Source organism: Rhipicephalus microplus, chromosome 10, assembly GCF_043290135.1.
Source record: "Rhipicephalus microplus isolate Deutch F79 chromosome 10, USDA_Rmic, whole genome shotgun sequence".
Classification (NCBI taxonomy): domain Eukaryota; kingdom Metazoa; phylum Arthropoda; class Arachnida; order Ixodida; family Ixodidae; genus Rhipicephalus; species Rhipicephalus microplus.
This window is the reverse complement of record NC_134709.1, coordinates 40,126,933-40,153,849: the sequence shown is the minus strand read 5'-3', so window position 1 is coordinate 40,153,849 and position 26,917 is coordinate 40,126,933. Positions and strand designations below refer to the sequence as shown.

General features: G+C 42.6%; 1 protein-coding gene across 14 annotated transcripts in view; it reads left to right on the top strand.

Moving 5' to 3' along the window:
* The window catches only part of LOC119181751 (histone-lysine N-methyltransferase EZH2-like), a 124,969-nt gene extending 98,912 nt beyond the window's left edge, over positions 1–26,057 (top strand). For 9 of the 14 annotated variants that reach the window (XM_075875518.1, XM_075875516.1, XM_075875519.1 and 6 more), the window contains 11 exons: positions 3,714–3,805; positions 4,326–4,536; positions 4,705–4,892; positions 9,586–9,847; positions 10,495–10,644; positions 11,489–11,550; positions 11,607–11,702; positions 23,331–23,447; positions 25,568–25,649; positions 25,714–25,879; positions 25,991–26,057. In XM_075875518.1, the coding sequence (XP_075731633.1) occupies positions 3,714–3,805; positions 4,326–4,536; positions 4,705–4,892; positions 9,586–9,847; positions 10,495–10,644; positions 11,489–11,550; positions 11,607–11,702; positions 23,331–23,447; positions 25,568–25,649; positions 25,714–25,879; positions 25,991–26,051 (1,487 nt within the window). In that variant the 3' untranslated portion in view covers positions 26,052–26,057. Of the gene's footprint in view, positions 1–3,713; positions 3,806–4,325; positions 4,537–4,704; positions 4,893–9,585; positions 9,848–10,494; positions 10,645–10,831; positions 10,956–11,488; positions 11,551–11,606; positions 11,703–23,330; positions 23,448–25,567; positions 25,650–25,713; positions 25,880–25,990 lie in introns of those variants that run through there. The other 5 variants (XM_075875526.1, XM_075875529.1, XM_075875520.1 and 2 more) reach the window with 4 other exon arrangements.
* Positions 26,058–26,917: the final 860 nt, after the last annotated feature.

The following is a 26,917-nucleotide window of genomic DNA, read 5'->3' as shown; positions in this document are numbered from 1 at the left end:
AAAGGGGTTGTGGGTAAAAGCAAAATATGAACTCCTTTTTTCTTGCATAATTGGTTCAGTAACAAGATGCAGGTTTCCTTGTAGGTTTTTGTTGAGCCATCGTAGCATGCTTCATCAACAGTGGTCAAACCGAAAATGTTTCTGGAATCAGCACTTTAACCTGATAGTGTTTGCAGTCTTTTTTTTCCTCTGTCAAAGGGGGGGGGGGGGGGGAGTTGACTAGCTGATTGGATAGGCATGGTGAGAAATGTTGGAACTCAAGGAGGGATATTGTAGTAGTAAGGAAAATGTGAGGAAAAGAAGTTTTTGCTTATAAGTGGTCGGACAGTTGGTTGTTTGATGAGATTCATTTTTCTATATGCAATTATGTTTTGACAAAAGTTCCTTGTAGAAAGTGTACGTGCCGCATTCACTCTTGTCACTAATGATTTACCACTATATGCATTTTGTATGTTGTTAACCAATCCTGATTAATGACTATTCTCTGGATATTGGCCTTGTCTCTTTGTTTACAATAGTGCAGCATTTTTTTTTACGTAGTTATATGCATACACTTATTTGCATACAATTCGAATTTATACCAAACACTTTTTTATCTTTTTTCTCCTTCAGATCTGCTCCAAAATTACATTGTTTTATTCACAAAAATTGCATAATAAATTACCTTAATGTGGCTTGTGTGATGCTACAGTCTGCTCAGGTTTTCTGGAAGAAGTTTCCTTCTATAGCTTTCTTTTGTGTTGACTTTATACAAAATATCACTGAGCTTTCATAGTGCAAAAGCTTTGTCAAAGCTGTCCATGGTTATGACAGTACACATGGAAGCACACATTGAATTTTCATACATCTAGGCCAGCATTTTGTAGCAATGCGTGTTGCTTGATATGATGCTATTCTCATTATTCACTAGTCACTTGCTGTCTGATCCTGTTGATAATATGGATGAACAGCTGTTCTGACCGTTGGTCAAGCATAACACAAAAAGCATGAAAACTCAGCATTGCAGTAGACATTGTTACAAAGCTCTGGCGTGTGTGATTCAGCACTTGAATAGTACCATGTCAGAGCAAAAAGTGTCATTGCACAGTCTTGCAGTGTTAGAAAATAATTGTACCAAGCTCTGTTCATGTTCATGAGTTTATTGAACTTACTATAAATTACAATTATTGCAATAAAGGAAAGAGGGATGTAGGAGCTATCAAGTGCTAGAAAACATGTTGCTGTACACGTCGATGATATGAGAAGGGTGAGGGGTAAAGTCGTGAGGGTTAAGACCAAAGTTATTGAAACTGAAAACAAAAATAGTAAAGGAGACACGGGAAATCTCACAATCCTTTAAAAATACTAGTGCATAAGCACACGCAGAAGCCGAAATTGAGTTTGCAGGACAGAACTGGTATAGTTTAACCCCATGGTTGTGGCGATCACATTGTCAGATGACATGACTGTACCTTCCTTTTCCACCATCTAGCAGAAACAACTCTTGTATTTTCTACTACATACTTCTACCTTCCTTTTTCTCTTGTCATATTTCCAGTGTGAAATTCAACACAATGAAATCATGAATACGTGCTAACTATCCCATTTTGTAGCTTCACTCTATTCATGTATGCTTGGTGGCTTGACAGCGATTTCTGTGTGCTGTCATACTCGGTAGCATATGTTTAATGTTAACTTCTTGTTGATCTTTCCTACTCTTGTTACCAATTTGTACTTGTTGCAGAGGGCTCCGCCGCGGTGGTCTAGTGGCTAAGGTAAGCGGCTGCTGACCCGCAGGAAGCGGGATCGAATCCCGGCTGCGGCGGCTGCATTTCCGATGGAGGCGGAAACGTTGTAGGTCCGTGTGCTCAGATTTGGGTGCACGTTAAAGAACCCCAGGTTGTTGCAATTTCCGGAACCCTCCACTACAGCGTCTCTGATAATTATATCGTGGTTTTGGGACGTTAAACCCCACATATGTCAATCACTTGTTGCAGAGAATGTACTACATCACTGCATCTGTTTGTCATAGTGCACAAGAAAACAACCCATGCTGCATGCACAATCTAATCACATTGTAGCCTATTTTAGATGATTGTAATTTTTTTGCATATTGACAAACAGCGAAATCTGGTTTGACCTGAGAAAAGGAGCCTCTGCACATATTACTACAGACAAAAAGCTGTTTTTTTTTTTTGCTTCGTGTGTTAATTTTTTTTTTTGTTTTAATGAGAACTTTCAAATCAAAATTGATGCCACTTGTTGCTTGTACTAATGCTTTATAGGGCACATGACAACAAACAAGGTGTTTCTGAACAAGGACTTTTGCTTAATGAAGGCATGCTTGAGAAAGGGATGCCTTTTCCTAGCGCATTGTCAAAAGCCTTTTTTATATTAATACTCCTTAAAGATTAGTGTATAATGTATGAATCTGCCAAGTTACAAGACACAAGCTGATATAAACATCATTCATTGCATTTCATGGTCATCTCATGCTACATCATGCTTGGACTGAAACTTCAACATTTAGTATCCCAGCTTCTCTTTATATTAGCGCACCTTGGACCCCTTTTTTGTTTGTTAGTATTTCATGTTAAAGTAGTAATGTACGCTATGCATGGCTGTGATCCTTACTTAAGTAGGCACTATTTTACTTAACACAGAGCAAGAGAGACAGGAGAGCCAATTTTGCTGTGAAGATGTGGATGCAAATTGCTCACTTGTGGATGTTGTCAATGATTTGCTATATGTCAGAACATATTTGAATCTCTGAGGTTCTAGCAATGTCAGCCTCCAGCTGTTTAACACTTTGTGCAAGAGTGCACAGTTTTCATTTTGATCTGCCATTAAACACACATAACTGCAAGACACAAATGACCTAAATTTCACATCATGGTGGTCCAGGAAACTTTGACAATAAAATTATGATAGATATCTAGCCTTTACCAAAGAAGCATACAAATTCAAAGCAAATTTACTCACTAGAATAAAGCACTTGTGCGGTTTACTATTTCCTTCTGCTTACTGTCTTTTGGCAGCAATGGAACACTGGCCGAACCAGCTGGATCACTAAGACATCGTGTCGTTAAAATGATTTCATTGTTGCTAGCTGGAACATTGTTATGTTGCCTCAAAAATATAGTCATGCTTTATTGCATTTGTGGACAACTAAAGGATGTGCTTTAAGTCATCATGTTTCACATCACACCCCTGTACGCAAGAATTCTGTATATTCAGTGGTATCTCGAAAACTGGAGGTACAGAGGCATGTCTTGCTATGGGTGTGGTCATGTGGACACTTGTAAGCTCTTATATAGCTTACTTGTAAGCTTTTCTGTCCTTAAATGTTTTCTTGCCAACCATCAGTACTCAGACTTTAGTGAGCACACTTACTGAATACTGATAGGGAAGCGATAGCACAAAATAGAGAAAAATATCACGACGATGTTGCTGATGATTGTGTGCAAGCGGCAACATGGAGGAATAATATGGAAGAGGAGAAGGAGGAAGTGGAGGCACGAGCAGTCGAATAAACATTGAGTGCTTGGGGTAGGGCTCTAGCTCGTTATTACCCGACAGACGAAAGATGAAGAATGCTTGGCATGATTGGTCTCTGCAGCTTAATCAAAGTCAATGTCCTGTTTATACTTCAGTCTAATACAGTCAGCACTCCTGTCTGTCTTGCCTTGTGCTCCTTGCTCTAGCACATGTTAATGTTTGTTGGTTCTTTCCAGCATTTCATCCAGCACCAAGCCAGTACAAGCGGAAAAGCTGTGACATGAAACTGGACACTGAACCATGTGGATCACATTGTTACCTCCACTTGGTGAGACTGAAGGACACTATAGATTTTTCTTTCTTTTTTGCCAATATATTCCACTTTTAACTTTGAAAATTCTGATGCTAATACCAAATTTGTAATGTCCATACTTTCTCAAGATATGCCATTGTATAAGTGGCCCTGAAGTTGACATAAAACACCATTTTGATCATTCAAAACCTGTGGATTGCCTGCTTGAACGTCATATTTTTCTTCTGTGGTATACTTTAATGTTGCGTGTTTGTCTTGCTTTCTGCCAAGGTAATATTTTGTGGTTTGCTGCAAATGTGAAAATAGAATGCCACAATCGTGAGAAGCAGAAGTGTTTAGTGTGCTATGGACATAATGCACATAGGTGGTTAGGTAAAAACAGTGTGCTGTACTGGGCTTCTGATTGTGCATGAGTTTGCTATTATTGTCACTGTGTCTACATGTGTGTTTTTTAAACTACAGAATTGTGCTCCTTTACTGCTCATGTCATACTGCTCAGTTCACAGCAGAGGTAAATTTTTTTCTATTACCTTAGGATTCAGTGAAGGTAAAGCTGCAAGCAAAGCTCAAGGAAGAAAGGGAGTCATCGGAACAACGCCAGATGCAGAAGCAGATCTCCATGGACAGTGGGAATGAAGCGAGCGGTGAAGACAGCAATGACAGCACACGCACAAATAGCAAGAAGAGTGACAGCTCTGAAAAAGACTTAGATAAACCAGCACAGATGACAGTCAACAGCTTGTCAGGTTGGCTTACTGCCTCATTATTTTTATTGGCATATAGTTACGGGAGGTATGCAGAGCTAAACACACATTCACAATGCTGAATCATGAAGGTTAGATTGATCACAGTTTCCATTACTAGGCCAAGTGTTAGGTTTCTTCCTTAATTAAGCCAGCTACATTTTCTTACAGGGAAATCATTCGAAAGCAAAGCTTTTCGCCTGCTTGCATCACTTGAACCTGTAGTGCAGCCATCGCAAGAAGAACTTCAGGAAGAGTGGTCTGGAGCAGAGCAGTCACTTTTCCGTGTCCTGTGGAGAGTTTTTTATGGCAACTACTGTGCACTTGCCACACTCATTCTTAGCAAGACCTGTGCTCAAGTAAGCCATCATTCATTGATGTGTAATGCAGTTCCTATAGTGTGGAAACCTGATGCCTTATTTATTTGCAGTAGTTCTTAAAAACAGACAAAAGCATAAAATCTCACTCATCATGGTAACTTGGTGGCTCTGGTGTCGTACTAACTGTGCACGAGATTGCAGGATGAAATGTTCACTGTGCCGGCTGCATATTGACACAGGTGGAACGTTAAATTGTAGTATCACACCTGCAACAGACCGATACTACATTGATGTGCCTTCTGCATAAAATAATTATGGAAGCGGTTGTATATCTTCCTTTAAAATATTGCCATTTATAATACTGAATAGTCAAACTACCATTGCTACCTACAAGTCCTTGTTTTTTTAGTTTGTCTGTTGTGAATCATGTCAAGAAATTAAGACTGCATTAGGCAGCAATGTTTACAAACTTTAGAAGTGTTCAAAAAACCTTTGTACAACTTCATATAGATATGATTTCTGTTCCTAGTGAGTTCTGTTCAGTTCTGCACCCAATACATTTTTCTAACCAGAATGTCATCATATGCTGGGTGCCTCAGTAGCAAGGCATTGAGGGTAACATGCTCACAAATTCCACATCCATAGCAGAAAGGCTAGTAATTCCTGCTGCATGCTTGAGGCCTTATTTGCACAGGAAATTGAGAATGTACTGGCCAAGTATGCAATATGCTGAAAATCTTGGAAGCCTCACATAATTATTTTTCATATAGGTAATTGGTTGTCAGAACTGACCAAGGAGGATTGAAAAAATTGCTGGAGTGGAAGCTTCCATAATGCCTTGCCAGCAGAAGTGAAGCCAGCTTTTGTCACTGCCAAGATGGCGAAAACATGCTCTTTTCTGGTAGTGCCCACTTAAAGACAAGTGGCTTTGATATGCTAATGTAAATCCTACATTAGTTCTATATTAAAATATAGTTGTTCCCGACGAAATAACACACAGAAACAAGTATAGGTTACTGAATCTCCAAAGAACTTTGCCTCCACTTAGAGGCTTACTAAAGAAAATTAGTAACACTAAGACGCACTTCGAGCACTATGTGACTGAAAAAGTTTCCACATCAAACTCGTTGGGCGTGTGAGGAAAATGCTCCGTTCTTAATCGCTGAACTGTGATATTTTATAACGCCTCTAGTAAGATGGCCGCCACAGCTGCCACCTTGTTATAGGCACGGCTTCACTCCTGGGCAATCATTTCCACCCCAGCAATTTTTTTTTTAAATTCTCCTTGGTACTGACTACAATAAGTTGATGTATGATTCTGTAGTCTTGATGTAGAACATACATTTTAATGCACTACTTGCCAACTGGCAGTGATCTACCATTTTGTAGCAGGTGTAATGACATCCTGACCATTGTCCATGTGTTACTAGATTGCTAGGAGGTAGAAGTGAAAAGTGAGGAAAACTTCCCCATAGTCGAAGAAGGGAACGTGCCCCTCACCCCTGTAACCTATAAAGTTTCAGGGCACTGAATTGTTCTTTTTTTCATCAACTCGCTTGTACTAGTCTGCCATGATGTTGATAAGTTATATCAATCCAAAAAATATGGCCTGCTGTGTGCTCGTTTGAAGAAGCAAGAAAAACAAGAGGCAAGGTTTAAAGTTTATGATAGAGCAGCTGTGGTAATAGCATTTCGTAGAGCACATAGCTGCTGGTAGTCATGTTAAATGGCTGTTAATTATAGTGCTAATTGCATGAAATATTTCAGTACATTTTCTTATTGTAATGTACCGTATTTACTCACATAATGAATGCACTTGCATAATAAATGCACCCCCAACTCCAGTCATCAAAATTTGGATTGGATTTTATTTTTACTCCGTGTAATAAAAGTACCCCCTACATTCATCTGCTGTAGTCTCGCTAACCGACACCTGGTGTCTTCTCACTCGTTGGATCTCCTCCGTTTTTTATTATTTTGCCGACCCACCTCGACTCGCTCCCTTCCTCCCCTTCGCCCACTGCCAGGTGCCATATTGTTTGTCTTTCTATCTGTGCACGGCCCATCCCCTGTCTTATCTGTGTGCCACAGCGAGGTTCAGGAACTATGGGAGTGTGGAGACATCGCAGCTGATAAGCACACGAGTGAAGTTCACGAAACTGCTCGCATTAACCATCGCGGGCAGTTTCAAAAAGCCCAACCAAGTGCACGCGATTTTCGAGTGATGACGACAGCATTTGCTGTCGTGAAGGGTCATTCGTCACTACCATGTCGCAGGTTTCTGAAAAACCAGAAAAAAATTGCTCATCATCCAGAAAAGATCGTGATAATTTCCGCAACACGGTAGCACCCCCAATTCTCGCTTCAGTTGTTGTCTGCGTGCAGAGGAACTTCTCATGTAGAAGTGAGGCGGCGACCGTATTTTGTCGTTAATCTTGTTATCGATGTTTTGTTTTGATGGTTCGGGGGTAGTTTGCTGCAATGTTGGTTACTTACTGCAATGTAAACAGCGTCGTCATGGTCATCATGCAAGATTGCTGCGAAGTTGGCAAAGTGTGTTGTAGCGTCGTAGCGCACGCTTTTGGGCGCCTCTTGAGATCACAGCAGACCACTGTTGCAGTTGAACAATTGCGAGAAAAGATAGCTGCACAACGCTTTTATGGTGGGCTCGGGCGGCCGGCCCGGGGACAGCTTGCGGAAGATAGCACCATCAACCACCGAAGATGAATAAAGTGCAACAAAAAAGCTATTTCCGAACAGTGTATGCGTATGTCAATTGCGAAAGGCTAAGCGACCGAACTTTTTTTGCATTACCGCATTTTTTGCTCCTCCCAAAAAAGTTTTCATAAAGTTTACCCCGTGTAATAAATGCACCCCCTAACTTTTCTCCGATTTTTCGAGAAAAAAATGTGTTCATTACGCGAGTAAATACGGTACCCCTTATACTCCCAGCACCCTTTACAGTAAGTACTCATAAGACCTCTGTACAGCCACATCACACTTTCACTTTGTCCCTGATCATACCGCCCATTTAATCATATTTCTTCGTGCTGTTTGGCCGTCCTCGGCACTTGTGCTCCATAATCAAGAATGTACGAGGTCTGTTAGAACAGTATCTGACCTTTGGTGAAAGAAAAAAACTAGCATAATTGGAGCATTGGAAGCCTAATTCCCCTCAAAGCAGTTCCCTTGGGACTCCACACATCTTTTCCCTGCGGTGCTGCCATCGTTGGAAGCATTCTCAGAGGGCATCTTTTTGAATAGAGTTTAATTCAGCTGTCGTTGGAGCCATAATGTCCTCCCTTGTCTGAAATCCCTCTCCTTTCAATGTCCTCTTGAGTTTTGAAAAATAGCCAGAAGTCGCAAGGGACCATTTCAGGAGAGTAAGGAGCCTGTTGAACTACCGGAGCCTATTTGCCAAAAATGTCTGAACCAAGTGTGAGGAATGTGCAGGAGCAGTGTTGTGATGGATGTGCCAGTTTCCTGTTGACCACAACTCATGTCTCTTATGCCACACAGCATCACGTAGGCGACGGAAAACGTCCTTGTAGTACTCTTTGGTGATTTTTGGTGATTGTTTGACCTTGTGGTGCGTACTCGTAGTGTACCACATCGCGGGAATAAAAAAAAGCACTCATCATCACTTTTATGTTGCTGCGCACTTGGCGGGACTTCTTCGGTCTTGGTGACGTGGGATGCTTCCACTGTGACGACTAAGATTTGGTTTCCGGGTCGTACCTATACACCCTAGGCTCGTCACTAGTGATAATGGTGTTCATGATGTTAGGGTCACTGCTTGTGAAATCTAGCATTTTTTCTGAGACTTCAACACGAAGTTGCTTTTGCTCCACCGAGAGCAGTTTCGGCACCAATTTCACCGCAACTCTCTTCATGGCCAAATCTTTTGTCAGTGCTGATGCCCACCTCATCCGCAATTTCCCGGATAGTCACACAACGGTCCCACATCACAACAGCGTTCAGTTCAGCAATGACCTGGTCATTTCAGCACGTTGATGGCTGACAGGAGCATGGCTCGCTCTCCACCGATGTGCGGCTGTCTTTAAACCATTTGCACGACTCCTTCATCTGTGTGTGGCTCATAGCGTCGTCACCGAAAGCCGTCTTGATCGTCCCAATGGTTTCCATTTGGCTGTCAGCCAGTTTTTTGCAAAATTTGATGCAGTAGCGCTGCTCCAGTTGGTCCATCATTTTCCTTGCAATGAAAAACCGACTAGATCACTACCTCACTAAAACGCTGCGTCCCAGCGACTGATGCTATTGGCAGGCGGGAAAGAATCCACGCAAATGCGCAAAGGTTTAAGGTCGACTGATGCAAGCGTGCTTGTTGCAAATCCATCAGGTGCTTGCAAAAAAAAAATAATAATAATAATAAGGTCGGATACTTTTCTAACAGACCTCGTACACCATGAAGCACGACACCACAATGTTTATGGTGTGCCTACTCTTTATCTATTTCATCAGTTATGCTATGCGCTGGTTTACCTCCAAAACTGCAAGTGGCCTTGTTGGAAAACAATTTAGTATCTTAAAGCTTTTGTGCAGAAAATATGGGGACAAGGCGAAAGGTTGCACACGTCTCTGTGTCTTTCTCCCCTTGTTTCTTGTGCATAACGGTTGAGATTATTGCTTTAACATAACGTTACAATGACGATCATATTGTAACCAATGCAAGTTTCTTTAAGAAGTTATAGGTAATGTAACATTGTTGCAGGTGTATGCATTTGCACAGCGGGAACTTGCAGATCTTCCACCTGAAGAACATGTACATGACAGCACACCACCTCGTAAAAAGAAGAAAAAACATAGACTGTGGTCCATGCACTGTCGCAAGATCCAGCTGAAGAAAGACAGTTCTTCTAATCATGTGTACAACTACACTCCTTGCAACCATCCAGGCCAGGCTTGTGACCAAAACTGTCCTTGTGTCATGGCACAGAACTTTTGTGAAAAATTCTGCCACTGCAACTCGGACTGTACGTATTCGTTCCATACCGTCTACGCTGTTAAAGGGGCGCTGAAACACTTTTTCGAGTAATTATGCAATCAATTCACTGGAAAAGCGTACTACCTCACAAGTTGAACGCCGCAAAAACTTTAAGAATCCGTCCAGTAGGAGCAGAGTCACAAAGACTTGTCATACGCTGCAATCACATTCTCTCTTCTCTCGTCCCTACGAAAGCGCTGGAAGCTGAGCAGGGAGGGATGGGAGGGGCAAAAAAAAAAACTTCACTAGTGCCTCGTGACCCTGAACTTTTTTTCTTCTTTTTTTTCTCTTCGAATACGTGGCTTTTTTAGTGTGATCGAGCGCGCACACGTGGACAAGTGACGGCCTCTCGCGGCAACCACTGTAACAACCGAGCGCGCCATGTTCAAATCAGCCAATGGCTGATAGATGGGCTTACTGAGCTTATTTTCCGTGATTTGTCGAGAGAAGAAAAAGCTATGTTTATCTGACTTCGATAATTTATTGTCAATTTCAGGCTGCGAGCTGCCCTATAATATTTGGCTTGCGTGTTGTCGGGAGCCTCTACTACCGATTGGCAGCGTTTTCTGACCATGCTCAAAAGGCTTTGCAGCGCCAAAGAGCTGGATTAATCTTACTTATTTCAAACACTTTTAGGTCAGCAACGGTTTCCTGGGTGTCGCTGCAAGGCACAGTGCAACACCAAGCAGTGTCCTTGTTACCTGGCTGTACGAGAATGTGACCCTGACCTTTGCCAGACCTGTGGAGCTGGTGCGTGTGATCAGTCCTGGGGGTGCTGTCCTTGGTGTTAGTACCAATCTGAGCTCATTCCACTTAATCCAGTAGCTACTTGGCATGCTGATGCCACACCATAAGGTGTAATCTGCGAAAATGGTAGACTTTCCATGTTGGTTTTTACTGAAAGAGTTATGTAAGCTTGAGCAAATGTTCTTGCAGCAAAGATTTAAGATTAAATTGAATTTGTTTATTTCAGATATACATACACAATTGATACTGTGAAATATGTCCACATGGTAGAGCAAAAGAAGACTCGTAGGTCTCTTGACAAGGTCTTCACCCCGGACTTACATGTACAACAGCAGGAGCAAAACCAGTGAGAACATGTCAGTTATAGAAATAATTACACTGTTCATTATACAGTGTGTAAATTAGAATGAAAATGAAAAGAAACACTTTGACATGAATATAAGGGAAAGTTTATACAAACCGTAATAGTGGAGGCAATAGTCTTTGCTTATGAAGCACGTAAAATATAAAGCAAAAGGTAAACATGAGCATGTTATGATACATCATTCAAAAGTTGTACGTTTGAAAGGAGACGGGAGTACGTAGTAGTTTTACGTTTTTTTTTTAACATGAAACGATTAATTTTGGTTGCTTATTTTACACTGCTAATATATTGCATCATTTTGCAAACAATATGTCCAGCAGTCATATCAGTGCATAGTATAATAAATATTGCTGCACCGTCCCTTCTATTTGGTTGCCTTTTGTACTTAAACATAAACTTTACCCTTTGATTTCCTAGATTGTGGTAGGCATGCCTTGCCTCACTTGCAGTCTTCAGGATATTTTGGGGGAAGCTAGTGTGTTTCTCATTGTGCATAGGTACAATTTTGTCTCGGTACAGATCAGTTTGATGTCCAAAACATTTCCTGCAAGAATGTGAGTGTACAGAGGGGCCTAAGAAAGGTAAGGCACAATTGCAGTTTTTTCAAGACGCTGATTAAGAAGTGGCAAATTTTCAGCACCTGCTGTTGGCACCATCTGATGTTGCTGGCTGGGGAATATTCTTGAAGGAGACAGCTCAGAAAAATGAATTCATATCAGAGTACTGTGGAGAAGTAAGTAACATTTTCTCCAGTTCGTTGCTTCTTCACTTACAGTTCATGCATCATGATAGATGATTCATTCAATAGAAGTGCATGCTACTCTGAAAACATTTGCTGCTAGAAAATTACATTGCCTGAGTAATTTATGAGAAAAAAGTTTTGTAGTACTGATCTTAAATGTGCCTCAATGAGATGACTGTGCAAACTTGTGTGATTGCTCAGCTATATAGGAGAACCACGAACATGTAAATCTTTAGGTGGGAGGTGGAGGCATTAGTATGAAACAAATGATAATGGCATTGATGAATATGAATACATGGGTAAAGACTTTATGAAAATTTTATGATAGGCACTTGTCTTCTCACACATACTGTACGTTCTGGCTGAAATAGTTTTGCCACACCTTAAGTAACATTAAAGTGAGTGGTTAGCAATAACTGATTTATTAATTTTCTCATGATTATTATGAGAACAGTTGTATATGGAAAAGTGGCAGGGTGTGGCAGTTTATGGCATATGCATTTTGTTGAAATCCCAATAAACGTGTAATTTGAGATGTTAATTTCCCAATTTCAAGGCCACAATAGACCTGTATTGGGGTACGTCAGAACGTGACGTCACTGGCGCACGTGCAAGGCAGTGGTTGGCAAAACACTTCCGCCGGTGGCTGAGTGGGGTGCAGTCGCTCAGTGCTTGGGGCACGTTTTTTTCTTTTTTGAAAGCTTAATCTTCATCTCACAGTGACATCTACTGGGGTATGTGTCAGAGAACACCTAGGTGTGTGGTAAAGTGCATGATGAAATATTTGCCCGCTGGCTGACTGATTATCTGGGAGAAGTGAACACACGTGGCGGCCTATGCGAGGAACAGCGGCATCGTCTTCGAAAATATGCAGTGTTGACTGTGGCCTGTAGTGTGCGCTGAAAGGCATCGACAATATTGGTTCACCTTTACGGACGGTGAAACTGAGAATATTGTGCGTGGGGTGTTTGTAGTGGGAATAATGTATTGTGTCCTGTTTGCAAAAACACAGATATTCATTGTAGGCCGGTTGTAGTAACGGGTTGTTGATGGAACTTTACGATCTAACATTTTAGTAGAGGTAAAAATGCGTTTGACGCGACCATATGCGAGTGGGTACATCTCAGCGTATGCGCGGTGTGTAGAAAAATAAAAGTGCATGATCTCCAGGTGATATATACGACTACGCATGAGCTATAAGCATGTTGTAGTGTTGTCGAATCTGCATATACGCTTTACGACGGCTATAACTCTTATTATCAGATACCCCCGATACGTGTTAATGGAAACAGCGGAGATTTTTGTTTCTTATCTATTTTGTAGTTTTGCGGCTCGATCCTTATGAAGTGACAATGTGCATTAGAAGTTTGTGTATCAGGCCTAAAGGAACAATGTAGGTACGAAAACACGTTATAGGTGTCAAATGCAGCAAGGTAACTGTGGAAGGTAATATTATATGTTATTAAGTTGTCAGGTTTTACATCACATGAATTGTCACTGGGTTATTGAGAAATACAGCGGCGGAATTTCACTTTAATTTTCAGGGGGATATGTTAACCTCAGCTTAACGCACGGCAAGAAGTGTTTCTTTCTTTTTTTCAGTTATCTCTGATCAGACTTTTGCGCAATAAGTGAGAATCTTATTCGTGAGGTCGTTCACAGCAGCTCAAAACCGTGCTGCCACCAATGCTGTACCTCGTTTGAAACTGCATTGCACATGCCAAGATGGAAATTGAATAAGTTTACATCCATGCCATGCAAATATTTCTCAAAGAGCCAATCACCGTGTACATTCAAAACTTTCGCTTTCGAAAAATATCAGATTTTTTCATGGCTACCATTTACGTGGGTGAAGCCTACCGCATGCCAGTCACGTCTCTGGCTACTATAAATGAAGTTTGTCCATTCATCGAACTATGACGAGCAAATTTCCACACTATGAGCAGTGACCCTTTCGTGACCTCCTTCTTTCAAAAGCTGTGACTTTAGAACATAGCAATGTAGAAATTTCTGTTGAAGGAATGCAGACATGCAGCTCTGTTATGCAGAAAGATGCTGCCAGCGGAACTTTCTTGCCAACCAGCACCTGCTCCGAGAGAGAGTATGGTGGGCGGGGTGCCCGCAGTGATGTCACACTGTTTACAAACAGGGAGAGGTCTATTGAGGTAATATCGAAACTGAGCACGCCAGATATGCCGCTACTGTGTTAAATTAGTACAGAACTTCATGCGACAAACATTCGAAAAAGGTCATAATGGTCAGCGCAACCGAAATACAAACACAGAAGAAAATGACGACACGGTAAAACGGTGTACTGGGGACTCATGGAGGCGTCTGAAGTGGTAAAATTGAGACATGTGTGAGCTGCCCTTCGATCCCTTTAATTCATGAGGAAGTGGCTTTCCTGGAAGGTGGACAGTGTCGGTAGTGTACGCATCAGTTTTTTCTCTTTTGGTTATCTTTGGGCTATGTGCTGAGTTATTAATCTTTTTCCTACCCACATATATATATCTGTGATTTTTTCCATTAGACATTTAGTTGACAGACAGCGCTTGTGTCATCGTTTCCTTCTCTGTCCGTGTTTCGTTTGCGCTGGCCGTTATGACCATTTTCTAACTTGCCCAACTCACTACCCTATTAGAAAAAGGTGCTTCGCAGCAGAATCTGGTCAGGAAAAACAGCAATTTTCAAATTCACAAGTGGACATATGTTGGCAAAAGAGCTGGGCCTCATCACTCACACTCATTAAAATTTTTTTCAACCCGACACACTCAGACCCAGACTCCCTAAACTTTTTCTTGTAGTGGAAGAATATCATGTAGTGGAAGGAGTCTCCTCAAAGGGCCAGTAAACAACCTTGAGGTGCAAAGATTGTAATGAAGAGAAATGCGTACGCTTTTGCTATGTGAACATGCTGCTGCAATAATTTTCTATATACATGCTATGATAAAGAAGTTACAGGGGTTGGAACATTCATTTCAGCTGGTTTCAAATTTTCGCGTGGCTTCGCCACCCTTCTTTGCCATAGGGAGGAGGGGAAGGCGTAGCCCGCCATTGTGACTTCGTCCACTTTGGCAATGTAACATGTCGTCAGCGATACGTCATTGGCACACAGGGAATGACTGAGCAGGGCTTCCCCCACATGAGTGCGTGTCATAGCAGTGCGGGGAGGAATTGATATGCGAGGAGCACCTTTCCTCTGGCGGTAAAGTAGCAAGATGCCTCTTATCTCAGAGGCTTTCGTTCTGGCAATACCACTTCTCCTGGTAGTCTCAGGCTCTACAAAACAACAGATTGAAGCACAGAAAAATTAAAATGCAGACCACGTAGCCAAAACTGCATGAGCCTAGGGCCAAGGTGCTGATTCTTAGGGCGAAGGCCAAAGCAACGAACTCAGTGGTACGTCAAGTTGCCCGTAAAGAAGTTTGTGTCACTGCACATAAAGCTGCATTCACATGATGGACCAAATCGCGATTCGAGCTTGCGGAATGTGTGCTATGTCACCATACGTCGGCAGTTCACGCTTCGGTCAGCGTGGACCGATTCGTGATATGACGAAAGCCTAAATGCTTGGGATCCTCAAAGGAGCAGTACAGAAATTCTCGCTTGTAGCGTGAATTCTCCCCTGTCGTGGTAATACTGGCTGCAGAGGGGTCCGAATCACGTCACATGTCACGGGACTGATCCGTCCACGATCGTGCCTATTGTGTTTATACAGTTTTAGAAGGGGATTGGTCAGTCGAAGCAAAAAGGCACGGGAAGTGCTTTTTTTTTTTTTAAATGAATGGTCTGTATGGCTAGCAGCACTGTAATATTCGGAAAATGGGATCGCCTCTTGTCTACTGTACAAATCGATTTCATTGATTGATTGATTGATTGATTGATATGTGGGGTTTAACATTTCAAAGCCACCATATGATTACGAGAAACGCCGTAGTGGAGGGCTCCAGAAATTTCGACCACCTGGGTTTCTTTAACGTGCACCCAAATCTGAGCACAGGGGCCCAAGCATTTTCGCCTCCATCGAAAATGCAGCCGCCGCAGCCAGGATTCGATCCCGCAACCTGCGAGTCAGCAGCTGAGTACTACCTTAGCCACTAGACCATTGCGGTGGGGGTACTATACAAATCGGCAAGCTTGTTTGGGGGAGTGTAAAAAATAGTCGGAGCCTATTTACTCGCCCTTCAACGCATTATATATCGCGTGGCAAATGCATTGAATTGTGCCAGGTGTCAAAAGATGTGAACTGAGCAATTAATGTGTGTTTTAAAGGCCCACCAATTACGAAGCGCACAGACTTATTTGATCTTTAGCAGCAGCACATCCATCAACGAAATGAACAACCCCGTAGGTTTGTGTGTTATTCTACTGATGCATAGTGGGCCCTTTGCCGATTCGCAAAAGGAATGATTATGGCATAGTGGGCACTTAACAGCTGTGCTTGAAATAAGCTTTCAATTATACATTGAAATGCCCAATGTTACACGCACAGTCGTTTGTTTCCTTATAGCAAACTTGAGGCACGCGCCAAGAAACGAAGCAGGCTAGCAGTTCAGAAGGCGATGTGCACGAGGCTCGATCACGCTATCCCGATCTACTCTTGTAGACGAAGCTCAAGCAACCTCAAACTCTTTTTCTTATATTTTGCTGGTCTTCTTTGAACGCTGCAAAAGATCACCACGTAGCATCTACATTACCACAATTAATTGGATCGGTCATTTTGGATTACTCTCTACAACGTAAGAAGCCACGCTTGGTCCTGAAGTTAACATTAAAAATTTTGCATAGTTGATCTCAGTCAATTGATAATTAATCACCATATAAAAACTGCAACAAGTGATCTATGATGGCAAACCATATGTTGTCGGTTTCATTCATTTACGGTTAATGTTTGAAAAAATTGTTCTAGTTGCATGACCCTGTATATATACAATAGACTCTGGAATTCAAATTTGGAAGTAAAGTAGCAAATTGGGCTAGTTGGAACATACACGTCACGATCAGTACAAAAAGAAACACAAATTTTTAGTTCACTCAAACAAATCTTAAACTTCTGCTTTCCTTGCTATGTTTTCAATATATTTTAAAGACGCGTAATTTAAACTTCTACATACAGATTCCTTTGTATATGTGCATGTGGTGTAGCTGAAGCAATTGAGCTTTGCCGCACTCTTCAAGGCATCTCTTGTGCTGCAACACACAGTGAGTGCAGAACCACTCCATGCTGTCTTCAGCTGCTGTGATTTGACTGCATGGCAGTGATTTAGGTGGTTAGTATGTTGCTCTGAGGGGTGTGGCCACACTCTTGCTGTGACAGTGGAATTCATACCAAGTTTCTACGAAAATTTGATACAGCCTATGCAGGGCTTGCTTCAATACCGTCCACTGAAATTATTAGTTTAGATGTTAACCAAGGGAACATTTTGTTAATTGGCAACTATACTTGTGCACAACTCTTTTTGGCAATGCAGCGAAAGCTACTAAGCCAAATCGCACGTATTTTACCGCTAATGAATGTAGTCCTACGATTGTGTCCTTATTTTGACCGTGAGATGTGAAAAGTTTTGTCTTCATTTTTCGCATGTTCTTCTTTGACACAGCATGCAGCTCACACCAGTAAGATATTCGTTGGGGTTGGGGTTTAACGTTGTTGGGGTTTAACGTCCCAAAACCACGATATTGTCATGAGGTCATGACACAGGCAAAGGGAGCAGACTGGAGAGAGCAGCTCGGGTTAAACTGTTTATTGGGCCTAACGTCCACTGCAGGACAAAGGCCTCTCCCATGTTCCGCCAGTCAACCCGGTCCTGTGCTTGCTGCTGCCAATTTATACCCGCAAACTTCTTAATCTCATCTGCCCACCTAACCTTCTGTCTCCCCCTAACCCACTTCCCTACTCTGGGAATCCGGTTAGTTACCCTTAATGACCAGCGGTTATCCTGTCTACACGCTACATGCCCGGCCCATGTCCATTTCCTCTTCTTGATTTCAACTATGATATTCTTAACCCCCGTCTGTTCCCTAATCCACTCTGCTCTCTTCTTGTCTCTTAAGGTTACACCTGCCATTTTTCTTTCCATTGCTCGCTGCGTCGTCCTCAATTTAAGCTGAACCCTCTTTGTAAGTCTCCAGGCTTCTCCTCCGTAGCTAAGTACCGGAAAAATGCAGCTGTTATATACCTTCGTCTGGAGGGATAGTGGCAATCTACCTGTCATTATTTGAGAGGACTTGCCAAATGTGCTCCACCCCATTCTTATTCTTTTAGCTACTTCCATCTTGTGGTTCGGCTCCGTGGTTATTACTTGTCCTAAGTAGACATAGTTATTTACAACTTTAAGTGCACTGTTAGCCATCTCGAAGAGCTGCTCTCTTCCAAGGTAGTTGTACATTACTTTCATTTTCTGCAGATTAATTTTAAGACCTACCTTTCTGCTCTCCTTGTCTGATGCTGTTATCATGAGTTGCAATTCGTTCCCCGAGTTACTCAGCAATGCAATGTCATCGGCAAAGCGCAGGTTACTAAGGTACTCTCCATTAACTCGGTGGCGATCCAAGTGTGCCTGTGGCGCGATTTTGCTACAATTGCACATTCTTGGGCCTTGCTGCGCACATTTGAGTACAGCTTGCCCTAACTGCGCCAAAGTGTCGCCTTTTTACACAGCATCAAACTGTTTATGGCTCAAAATGACTTTTAGTCGCAACAAACACAACTAGAGCCTCTTTGATAATGCCTCTGCTAGCCTAAGTATCAGCGCCACTGTGTGTGTTTCCGTTGTTGAAAGTTTATCAGCATGTCGTTGATAGCCATTATCGATAGCCATTATCAATGTTATGGAACTGGCGATAACGTGTAGAAAAGCTACTTTTCGGGGCGAAGCTCCTTATGGCGTGGCTTGTGCGTCCCTCGTAGTACATGACCACCAGTGGCACATACACGAAATAGGTATAACATTTGACCTCCAAGGTGGTGCCGGTGAGAGATTTCTTCTGTGCGTTGTTTAACAATAAAAAATAGTGCTCAATGTACATGCCAATGGCTGCTAATGGAGAATGAGAGACAGGAGCATTCGGCTTTTAGTCAACGCGCACGCTGCGATCCCCATTAGCAGCCATTGGCATGTACATTGAGCACTATCGGACAAGAAAGGGTTGCTACATTATACTCGCTGGATGTAACCTCCTTAGTTTTAGAAAGGTTTAGCGAGCGTTGAGCCGCAGGGCCATGAATACAATGAACTAGTATATACCATGAATGAATTCGACGTGGTTAAAGGGGGGAAGCAGATACGAAGCACAAGCCATAAGAAATTAAAAGCTGAATCCTCCTGTCTCTCATTTCACATTAGCAGCCACTGGCATGTACATTGAGCACTATCTGACAGGAAAGGGTTGCTACGTTATACTCGCTGGGCGTAACCTCCTTGGTTTTAGAAAGGTTTAACGAGCATTGGGCTGCAGTGCCATGAATACAGTGAACTAGTATATACCATGAACTCAAGGTGGTTGAAGGCCCCGCCGCGGTGGTCTAGTGGCTAAGGTACTCGGCTGCTGACCCGCAGGTCGCGGGTTCGATTCCCGGCTGCGGTGGCTGCATTTCTGATGGAGGCGGAAATGTTAGAGGCCCGTGTACTCAGATTTGGGTGCACGTTAAAGAACCCCTGGTGGTCGAAATTTCCGGAGCCCTCCACTACGGCGTCTCTCATAATCAAATGGTGGTTTTGGGACGTTAAACCCCACAAATCAATCAAGGTGGTTGAAGGTGGGACGTAGACCCGAAGCGCAAGCCGTAAGAAAGTGTGCGTGTGCCACCTCTCGTTTAGTCCTTGGAATGTCCACTGAATGGCGGTGCTTCTATATGGGGAATATATGATAAAAAGATGTGAGATGATGGGACTTGGGAGTGTTGAATAGATAGACGAACGGACACACAGACAGATGCATGGATGGACGCATGAACGGACGCAGGGGCGGATGCATGAAAGAACGCAGGGACGGGTGCACGAACAGACGCATGGACGGTCACACAGACGGACGCATGGACGGACGAATGCTTCGCCCCACTCTCCATCATTCACTCCATGGATATGCTGCCATTTTTTTTTCTTGTTCATAAGTCACTCGGGTACTGTGTAGTCACTGTGGCCAATGGGCAACTGGTATCGGCATTGCGTGCTATAGAAACGGCCTATGATTAATGCAAGTCAATATTCGGCCGTGAAACATTCTCTTTGATATATATATCTCGCAAAAAAGTAGATGCCTCTTGATCGCGCTTCGCAATTTTCTTCGGTATGCCAGTATCGTAAAGTTAAGCCTAAATATTCACGCGGAGCGCGTCTGGCACAATGTGGTGAGACTACTGCTCGCGAATGTTCTAGGACTCACTTGGCACCCGTCTGTCTCTTTCCTCCCCTCTTTTTCATGTTCCTAGTAATGCGCCAGTTACGGAATGTTCGGCAAACTAAGGCACCAACTCGCCCGCAAACTTCTTCTAGAGTGCAAAGGATTGTCGCGCGTCTTGATTTCCAAACCGATGGATCACGGGCGCTAGCCAGTGCACATGGAAATTGAGCCGCGAAGTCAGCCACAGCGAAAAAACAAGTGCTCTCACGCCTCCTTAATGCCGTTAGAACAATCGGTGTTGTCATCAGTCAACCAAAAAGGAAAAAAAAAGTCAGTTTCACCACAAGAGTAAAGTTATATAGGAATGCAATAGAAACAAATTGAAATGTTACATGATGTGAGGCTAGCAGCTCACTCTTTGGGGTCCGATCTCACGCAAATTTAAGGAACGCTGTTTTAAGAGAGTACGGGCACTCCAGGAACACTCTTTGCACATTATATTCGCCCTGTGACGGCTGCCCAGACTGTGAGATAACTCGCGCGCCAGCGACAACCGTGCTCTTAAAATCAAAGGTCGCAGTTGTTGCACGTCTTTTACTCTAGTTAAAGACATGTGGGGCGGCATTTATTCTTCTCTGTTGAACCTTTGATGGCCAATGTAAATGACAGGGGGATCTTATCTCATGCGCTTCCGAGTGAAGGAGGTGGGGCGACATGACGGCAACGGTATAAACCCGGTCAAGAAACTGTCAGTATAATTTCTATCGCAATAAAACATAAAGTAAGTCTCCCCAGATTGTAAATATTCTCATGTGATTCCTTTGCACTTGTTGAGAACTACGCTTGCAAGTGAGCTCAGCGCGACCGCCGTTTGTTAGAAAATTGCACATTGACTCTCTCCTTTGCCCAAATAAAAAAAAATATGGTAGCACTTCTCCTACGAAACCAGTCGGTGGCTATCCGTCATTTTGCCTATTCACGGAGCCCCACAGTTATTTTTCAACCATGTCAGTGGCACGGTGCTCATATAACCCGCCCATCGCACCTTGATGGCATATTTGTGAATGCATGGTGTCGCAGGAGCCAGCATTTCAACAGACTTCGTCTCTTTCATGGCTAATTGCACCCCCCCCCCCCGTTTCTTGTTTACATTGATCACTGACCACACCCTATTCGTAAAGTCCTTTAAACTAGAGAGAAATGTCGCTTGTTGTTATAGCTCTAGCAATTATTCGGAAGGGTGTAGCATCATTCACAGTGAGTTGTGGCCATTATTCAATGCACCATCTCCGGAAAAAATTCCAAAAACTATGTTCTCACTTGCAGTGATTTAATTTTATTCGTCTTCATTCTTCAATCATTGAATTGCTCATTTTCTAATTGTTTTTTTACAAACTTACGACACCTGTCGTATCAGAGAAACGGTATACGTCGTGCTTACCTCGTCATTAACGCATGTAACCATCATTGTCACGCACGCTTCACTTTTGCACATCACGCACATTTTGCGCAATGCAGTGAAACCGGGATGTGACACTTTGGTGCTAAGAACTAGATTAACGGCTTCTTTGGATGCCTTTTTTTTGTCTCCTTGTTTATATTGCAGCAGCATTTCTAGTTTTCACACTAATAAGAATTCACCGAGAATGTTGACATGTTTCGCTCCAAATTATTACATACTTCGTTGTGTCTACTCCAAATTCACTTCGAAACACAGTCCTGCTCCAACACACTTTTTTCTGCTCCAAAAATTGCTCCAAGTCGTGAACTGACTGGACCACCACTAGTTATGCCTAAGTCTTCCACTTCTAGGCATCTGAAAACCTCCTGCAAGCACACGGTAAATAGCATTGGGGAGATTGTGTCCCTCTGCCTTAAACCCTTCTTGATTGGTATTCTGTTGCTTTCTTTATGAAGCACTATGGTAGCAGTGGATCCCCTGTAGATTTCTTTGAGGATGTTTATATATGCTTCGTCGATGCCCTGATTTCGCCGTGTCTGCATGAACGCTATGTATAGTGGTTAGTTATATTCTGAGCATTTCTCTATTACCTGATTGATAGTATGAATGTGGTGGATTGTTGAGTAGCCTGTTCGAAATCCTGCTTGTTCCTTTGGTTGATTTAATTATAATGTTTTCTTTACTGTGTTAGCAATTACCTTAGTAAATAACTTGTATACTACAGAGAGCAAGCTGATCGGCCTGTAATTCTTCATGTCCTTGTCATCTCCTCAGGGATAGAGAATACAATCTCAGAGGGATAGAGAATACAATCTTGGAGCACTGATTTTGTGGTTCCCAAACGTATGGCTTAGCAACAAGTTAAGTATTGAAGCTGAAATTATAAAAAGAATGCATTACAGGTGACAAAAAAATAAAAGCAATGCATTTCAGCTGGCCTTAACTTCTTCGTACATTAATTGTTCATGACTATTCTGTTCAGTGAGAACATGAATTCAATCGAACCAAAGAAAGACAAGTCCTCAGTCTGACAAAACCATGCATGGCTGGTTCAAAACATGCTCGTGTACTCCACAACGGCCAGCTCTTAAACGCCGCGAGTAAGAATGCGCTGGTGGCGAGGGCACTATTATTTGGCGCCCACAATGAGGGGCCACGGGGAAGAACAGATTTAGTGGCGAACCCCTCTCCGTACGGATCTCGTCAGTCTTTTGGTGGGAGGAGACAAATGGGAACGAGAAGAAGGGTTCATCTTCATGTAGCACATGGTGGACGTTTTAAGAATTAGCTCCTCGTGAGCCAGAATCCTGGCCTCATCAGCATTGAGAGTTATGGGAGCTGCGATTGAGGCGCGACTATGTGTGGAAGGAACAAACACTAAAAGTAAAAAACCAAGTTCGATTCAAAGCCGGAGCAATCACTATGTTTTACAATTGACATTTCTTTCCCCCAACAAGATTGTGTAATGAGCGAATAATTTATGAGTTTTTGATATTTACAAACAGTCTATTATTGCTCTATTATTACTCAGTGCAGTCGTTGCACTACAGGGAAAGGCACACTTGTAAAATTTGTACGATGATGCACACCCTCACGTGTTTTACTGTGCCGCACTTGCCTGCATTCTCTGCTGAGCGCGAAATCGCGAAGTGTGTTTTATCATTGGTTCAGTTCTTGAATGCGGTGTCCAACGGGCAGTGGAACAATGCGTATTACATTTAATGCCGAGTGCTTTTGTCGGTACCTGCAGAAACCATGTGCTGTGCAAGGATGCAGTACCAACAAATGTATGACTGTTGACCCATATGTTTTAGATAATAAACAAGAACAATGTTTCGGAATACAGTGCTCGCTGGACTTGCATTCATCAGTATTCCTGCAGCCCAATTTACTTCTTGAGCATGCAGTGCCTACCCTTACTCGCGTTATGGGTGAGCAGATCACCAAGTTATCTATCATGCTACAATTAGATCGCCAAGCTGATCACCAAGTTATCTATCATGCATACGTAGTGGTAATTTATCGGAGCATAATGAAAAAAAAAAAAACATAACGCAAGTAGTAGTGTCCGCAGACGTTTTTCTGCTTATTACCATTGTGTGCAGTGTAATAAAATTGAGTTATTGTGACCATTGAATAAAACTTATATGTCAATTTTCGCATGAATAAGCATCGTTTCTTTCTGTTAAAAATGAAGAACACAAGCATTGTACATGCAAAGAACCTTCATATAGGAAGCAAATAAGCAACGCTGCAGATATGACAGGTATACGCTGTTTGTTGTTTTAAACCATTTGCGGAAGATGCCACGACTGCGAAATAAATGTTTAGAGAAAAGATTCTTTGTAAAACAGTCACAAAGTGAACGGTAGTACACTTGAACTTCACTATCTAGTCATGAGTGGGTATCGAATTTGCTGGCGTTGACTTGAAGTGCACTTGTGGAGTACTCGCCGGCGATTGCCTTAGCGCGAGTCCTTAGCGATCAGGGGCCCAAGAGAAGTAAATTGAGATCAAATTTCGCGCCAGTGCACCCAAAATGACGTCGCTTGTTTACCAGCTATCGTATCACATCCGATATATTTTTTGTTCCGCCGGAAGTGTTCCCTCTTCACAGAGATGGTGGTAAGCCCCAAGCAGCTGATCAGCCACCATTTTCTGAACGAATGGGCTTCTATAGAGCCTTCGCTATCAGTTGTATTTACCTTGTGTTCACCCCTACAGTGCTCACCGCTGTACGTCTACAGCCATGTCTCCGGGTTTTGAAGCGATGATTCACGGAAAGTAGGTGGCTCCCTTGGCTGCTGGATAACGGCCGTGGCGGGTGGCGGTAGTCTTTCAAGTCTTATCTGATAGAGGCCCGAACTCGGGATGTAGCCCTCGTTGCCTGCGGCTAGCTCGCTGATCGAGGCTGGCGTCGACGTCTTTTTCACGATTGGAGGGGGGCGTTCGATACATGGACCGGGAAGCGCCTCCAGCACATGTCACGTGGTCGTGTTGCGGGCGAAGGGAGCAGACTGGATGTTTGGGTGAGACTGTTTACTGGGCCGAACTTATGGCCACGTTAAAGGAAAGTCAGATTACAGCAAGACACTGGCATTGATAGCGGCGAACAGAGCATCGGCCGTCGATCAACTGACAAGCCGCAAAGCGCGGCGGCATTTATACATGTGTCGTGGAATATTTCAGCCTTATCACTGATTTTTACGCAAGCTCCAGAATAATTTTCAGTCTTGCGGGGCAGTCTTAACAGAACGATTCACAATGATCGCGAACTTTCTCGAACAATAATGCGCAGTTTGCGCTGAGCATTCCTGACCCAGGCTTGTGGCGTATACCGAATCAAACAAAAGTGAAAATAAGAAACACGCGTGGCAATATGATTATGAGAGATGCCGTAGTGAAGGGCTTCAAAAATTTCGACCTCCTGGAGTTCTTTAACGTGCACTCAAGTCTAAGCACACAGGCCTCAAGAATTTTTGCCTCCATTGAAAATACAGCCGTTGCGGCTTGGATTTGATTCGCAACCTGCAGGTCAGTAGCCGAGTGCCTTAGTCAGGAGGCCACCGTTACGGGTAATTTATTCGTTGTCACTTTACACTTCTAAAGGCGTGCAAAAGCTAAGCCTTTTATGTGTACTTTTAATGCTAAGTGGCATCTGGGTCAACATGAAATGCTCATCACGCACAGCCATCACTTTCCACAGCGGTATGGAACGCATGACATACTTCACTACTTTGCGTAGTGGTACATGTGCAGACGTTTTGCCCCTGTAGCTTTCTCCACATTGCAAAGAAAAGTTGTCTTTATAATTACCACATATTACATGTCACCACAAAAACATCACCACTGATGACATGCATGTTTCTAATGGGACTCGCATTTTCTTTTGGAATGTATGACCTAAAATATTAACATAGTCACCAGCGACAAGCCCACCAGCAGCACTCAAACATTTTGAGAAAAGAGTAGATGTGTTGTTTTTTTTATACCCATACTTTGCCTTTGCAGTCTGTCGCTTACCTGGCTTGGTTTCTCACTATACTTTTAGATCATTTCACAAGACGAAGCCGATCGCAGAGGAAAAGTGTACGACAAGTACATGTGTAGTTTTCTCTTCAACCTTAACAATGGTAAGGGAAAGATTGACTTAATCTTTACATGGATGTTGACATCTACGCTGATGGTTTCTTATAGATTTTGTTGTGGATGCCACTCGTAAAGGCAATAAGATACGGTTTGCCAATCATTCAATCAACCCGAACTGCTATGCCAAAGTGATGATGGTGAATGGAGACCACCGCATTGGCATTTTTGCAAAACGGCACATTCAGTCTGGTGAAGAGTTGTTCTTTGACTACAGGTAAGCATCTTCTGTAGTCTGTGTGTACTTCTTGAATGCTTTCCAAGTTTGCAGAATGCAAACATGATACTTCAGTATCTGAAATTAATCTCATCTCTATTTTTTTTACAGATATGGGCCTACTGAGCAACTCAAGTTTGTTGGAATTGAAAGAGAACTGGAATTCTTGTGATTTTCACTGCTGGTTTTGTTGATCATTTTGTCTTGACCCTATTGTCTTGACTTTGTAAATAGGTTCTAGACCAAGCCATCTGGCATGCACAATTTTGACAATTTTTCTAGGCATGTTTTGACTCTATATAGTGAGTTTTTCTTCGACAATGGTGTATTAACGATTTGCATGTTGTAAACACACTTTTTTGCTGTTAGCTGTTCTGCATTCAGTGAAGAATGCTGATTTACTTCATTAATGATGGTCACTTTATAATGTGATCTCCTAACAGGGGTGGAAGTGCTGCACCATTCTGACCTGCTGCACCTAAAAGGCACTTTGCATATGCAACGCCATACTTAGTCCAGTTTTATCGTCGACCGAACAACTCACGTGGGCTACACAAAAGACCCAACTGCATTCATATTAATTAGTTCGATCATGTCGTATTTCAGTTCAAGCTTGAATCGTGCTCCACGTGAACAGAATACATGAATCTTATTAAGGTGATGTTTGTGTGCATACCTCATCATACAAGTACATGTATGTTTTAACAGCAAAGCTGTTAGTCAAACTATAAAAACGGCAGTGGTGTTGCAAAAAACTTGCCAAACCGTTAGCGAGCAACCGCCAGGCACAACACACTCTTTACAATGGATAACATTGAACCATATAAACTGAATGAAAAAAAAATAAAAATCTGTTTCACCGGCAAAGCAATGATTGCATTAGCAACAATTTCTAATGTTCTTATGGTAATGTCGCACGCGCTCCTTTCGATTTTTGTTACCGCACCATTTCGCATATAACGTTGCTTTGCGCAAACCGTGACCGAATGACTGGGAACCAACTAGATAATTTGAGGACCTTCCGATGAGATTACAAAG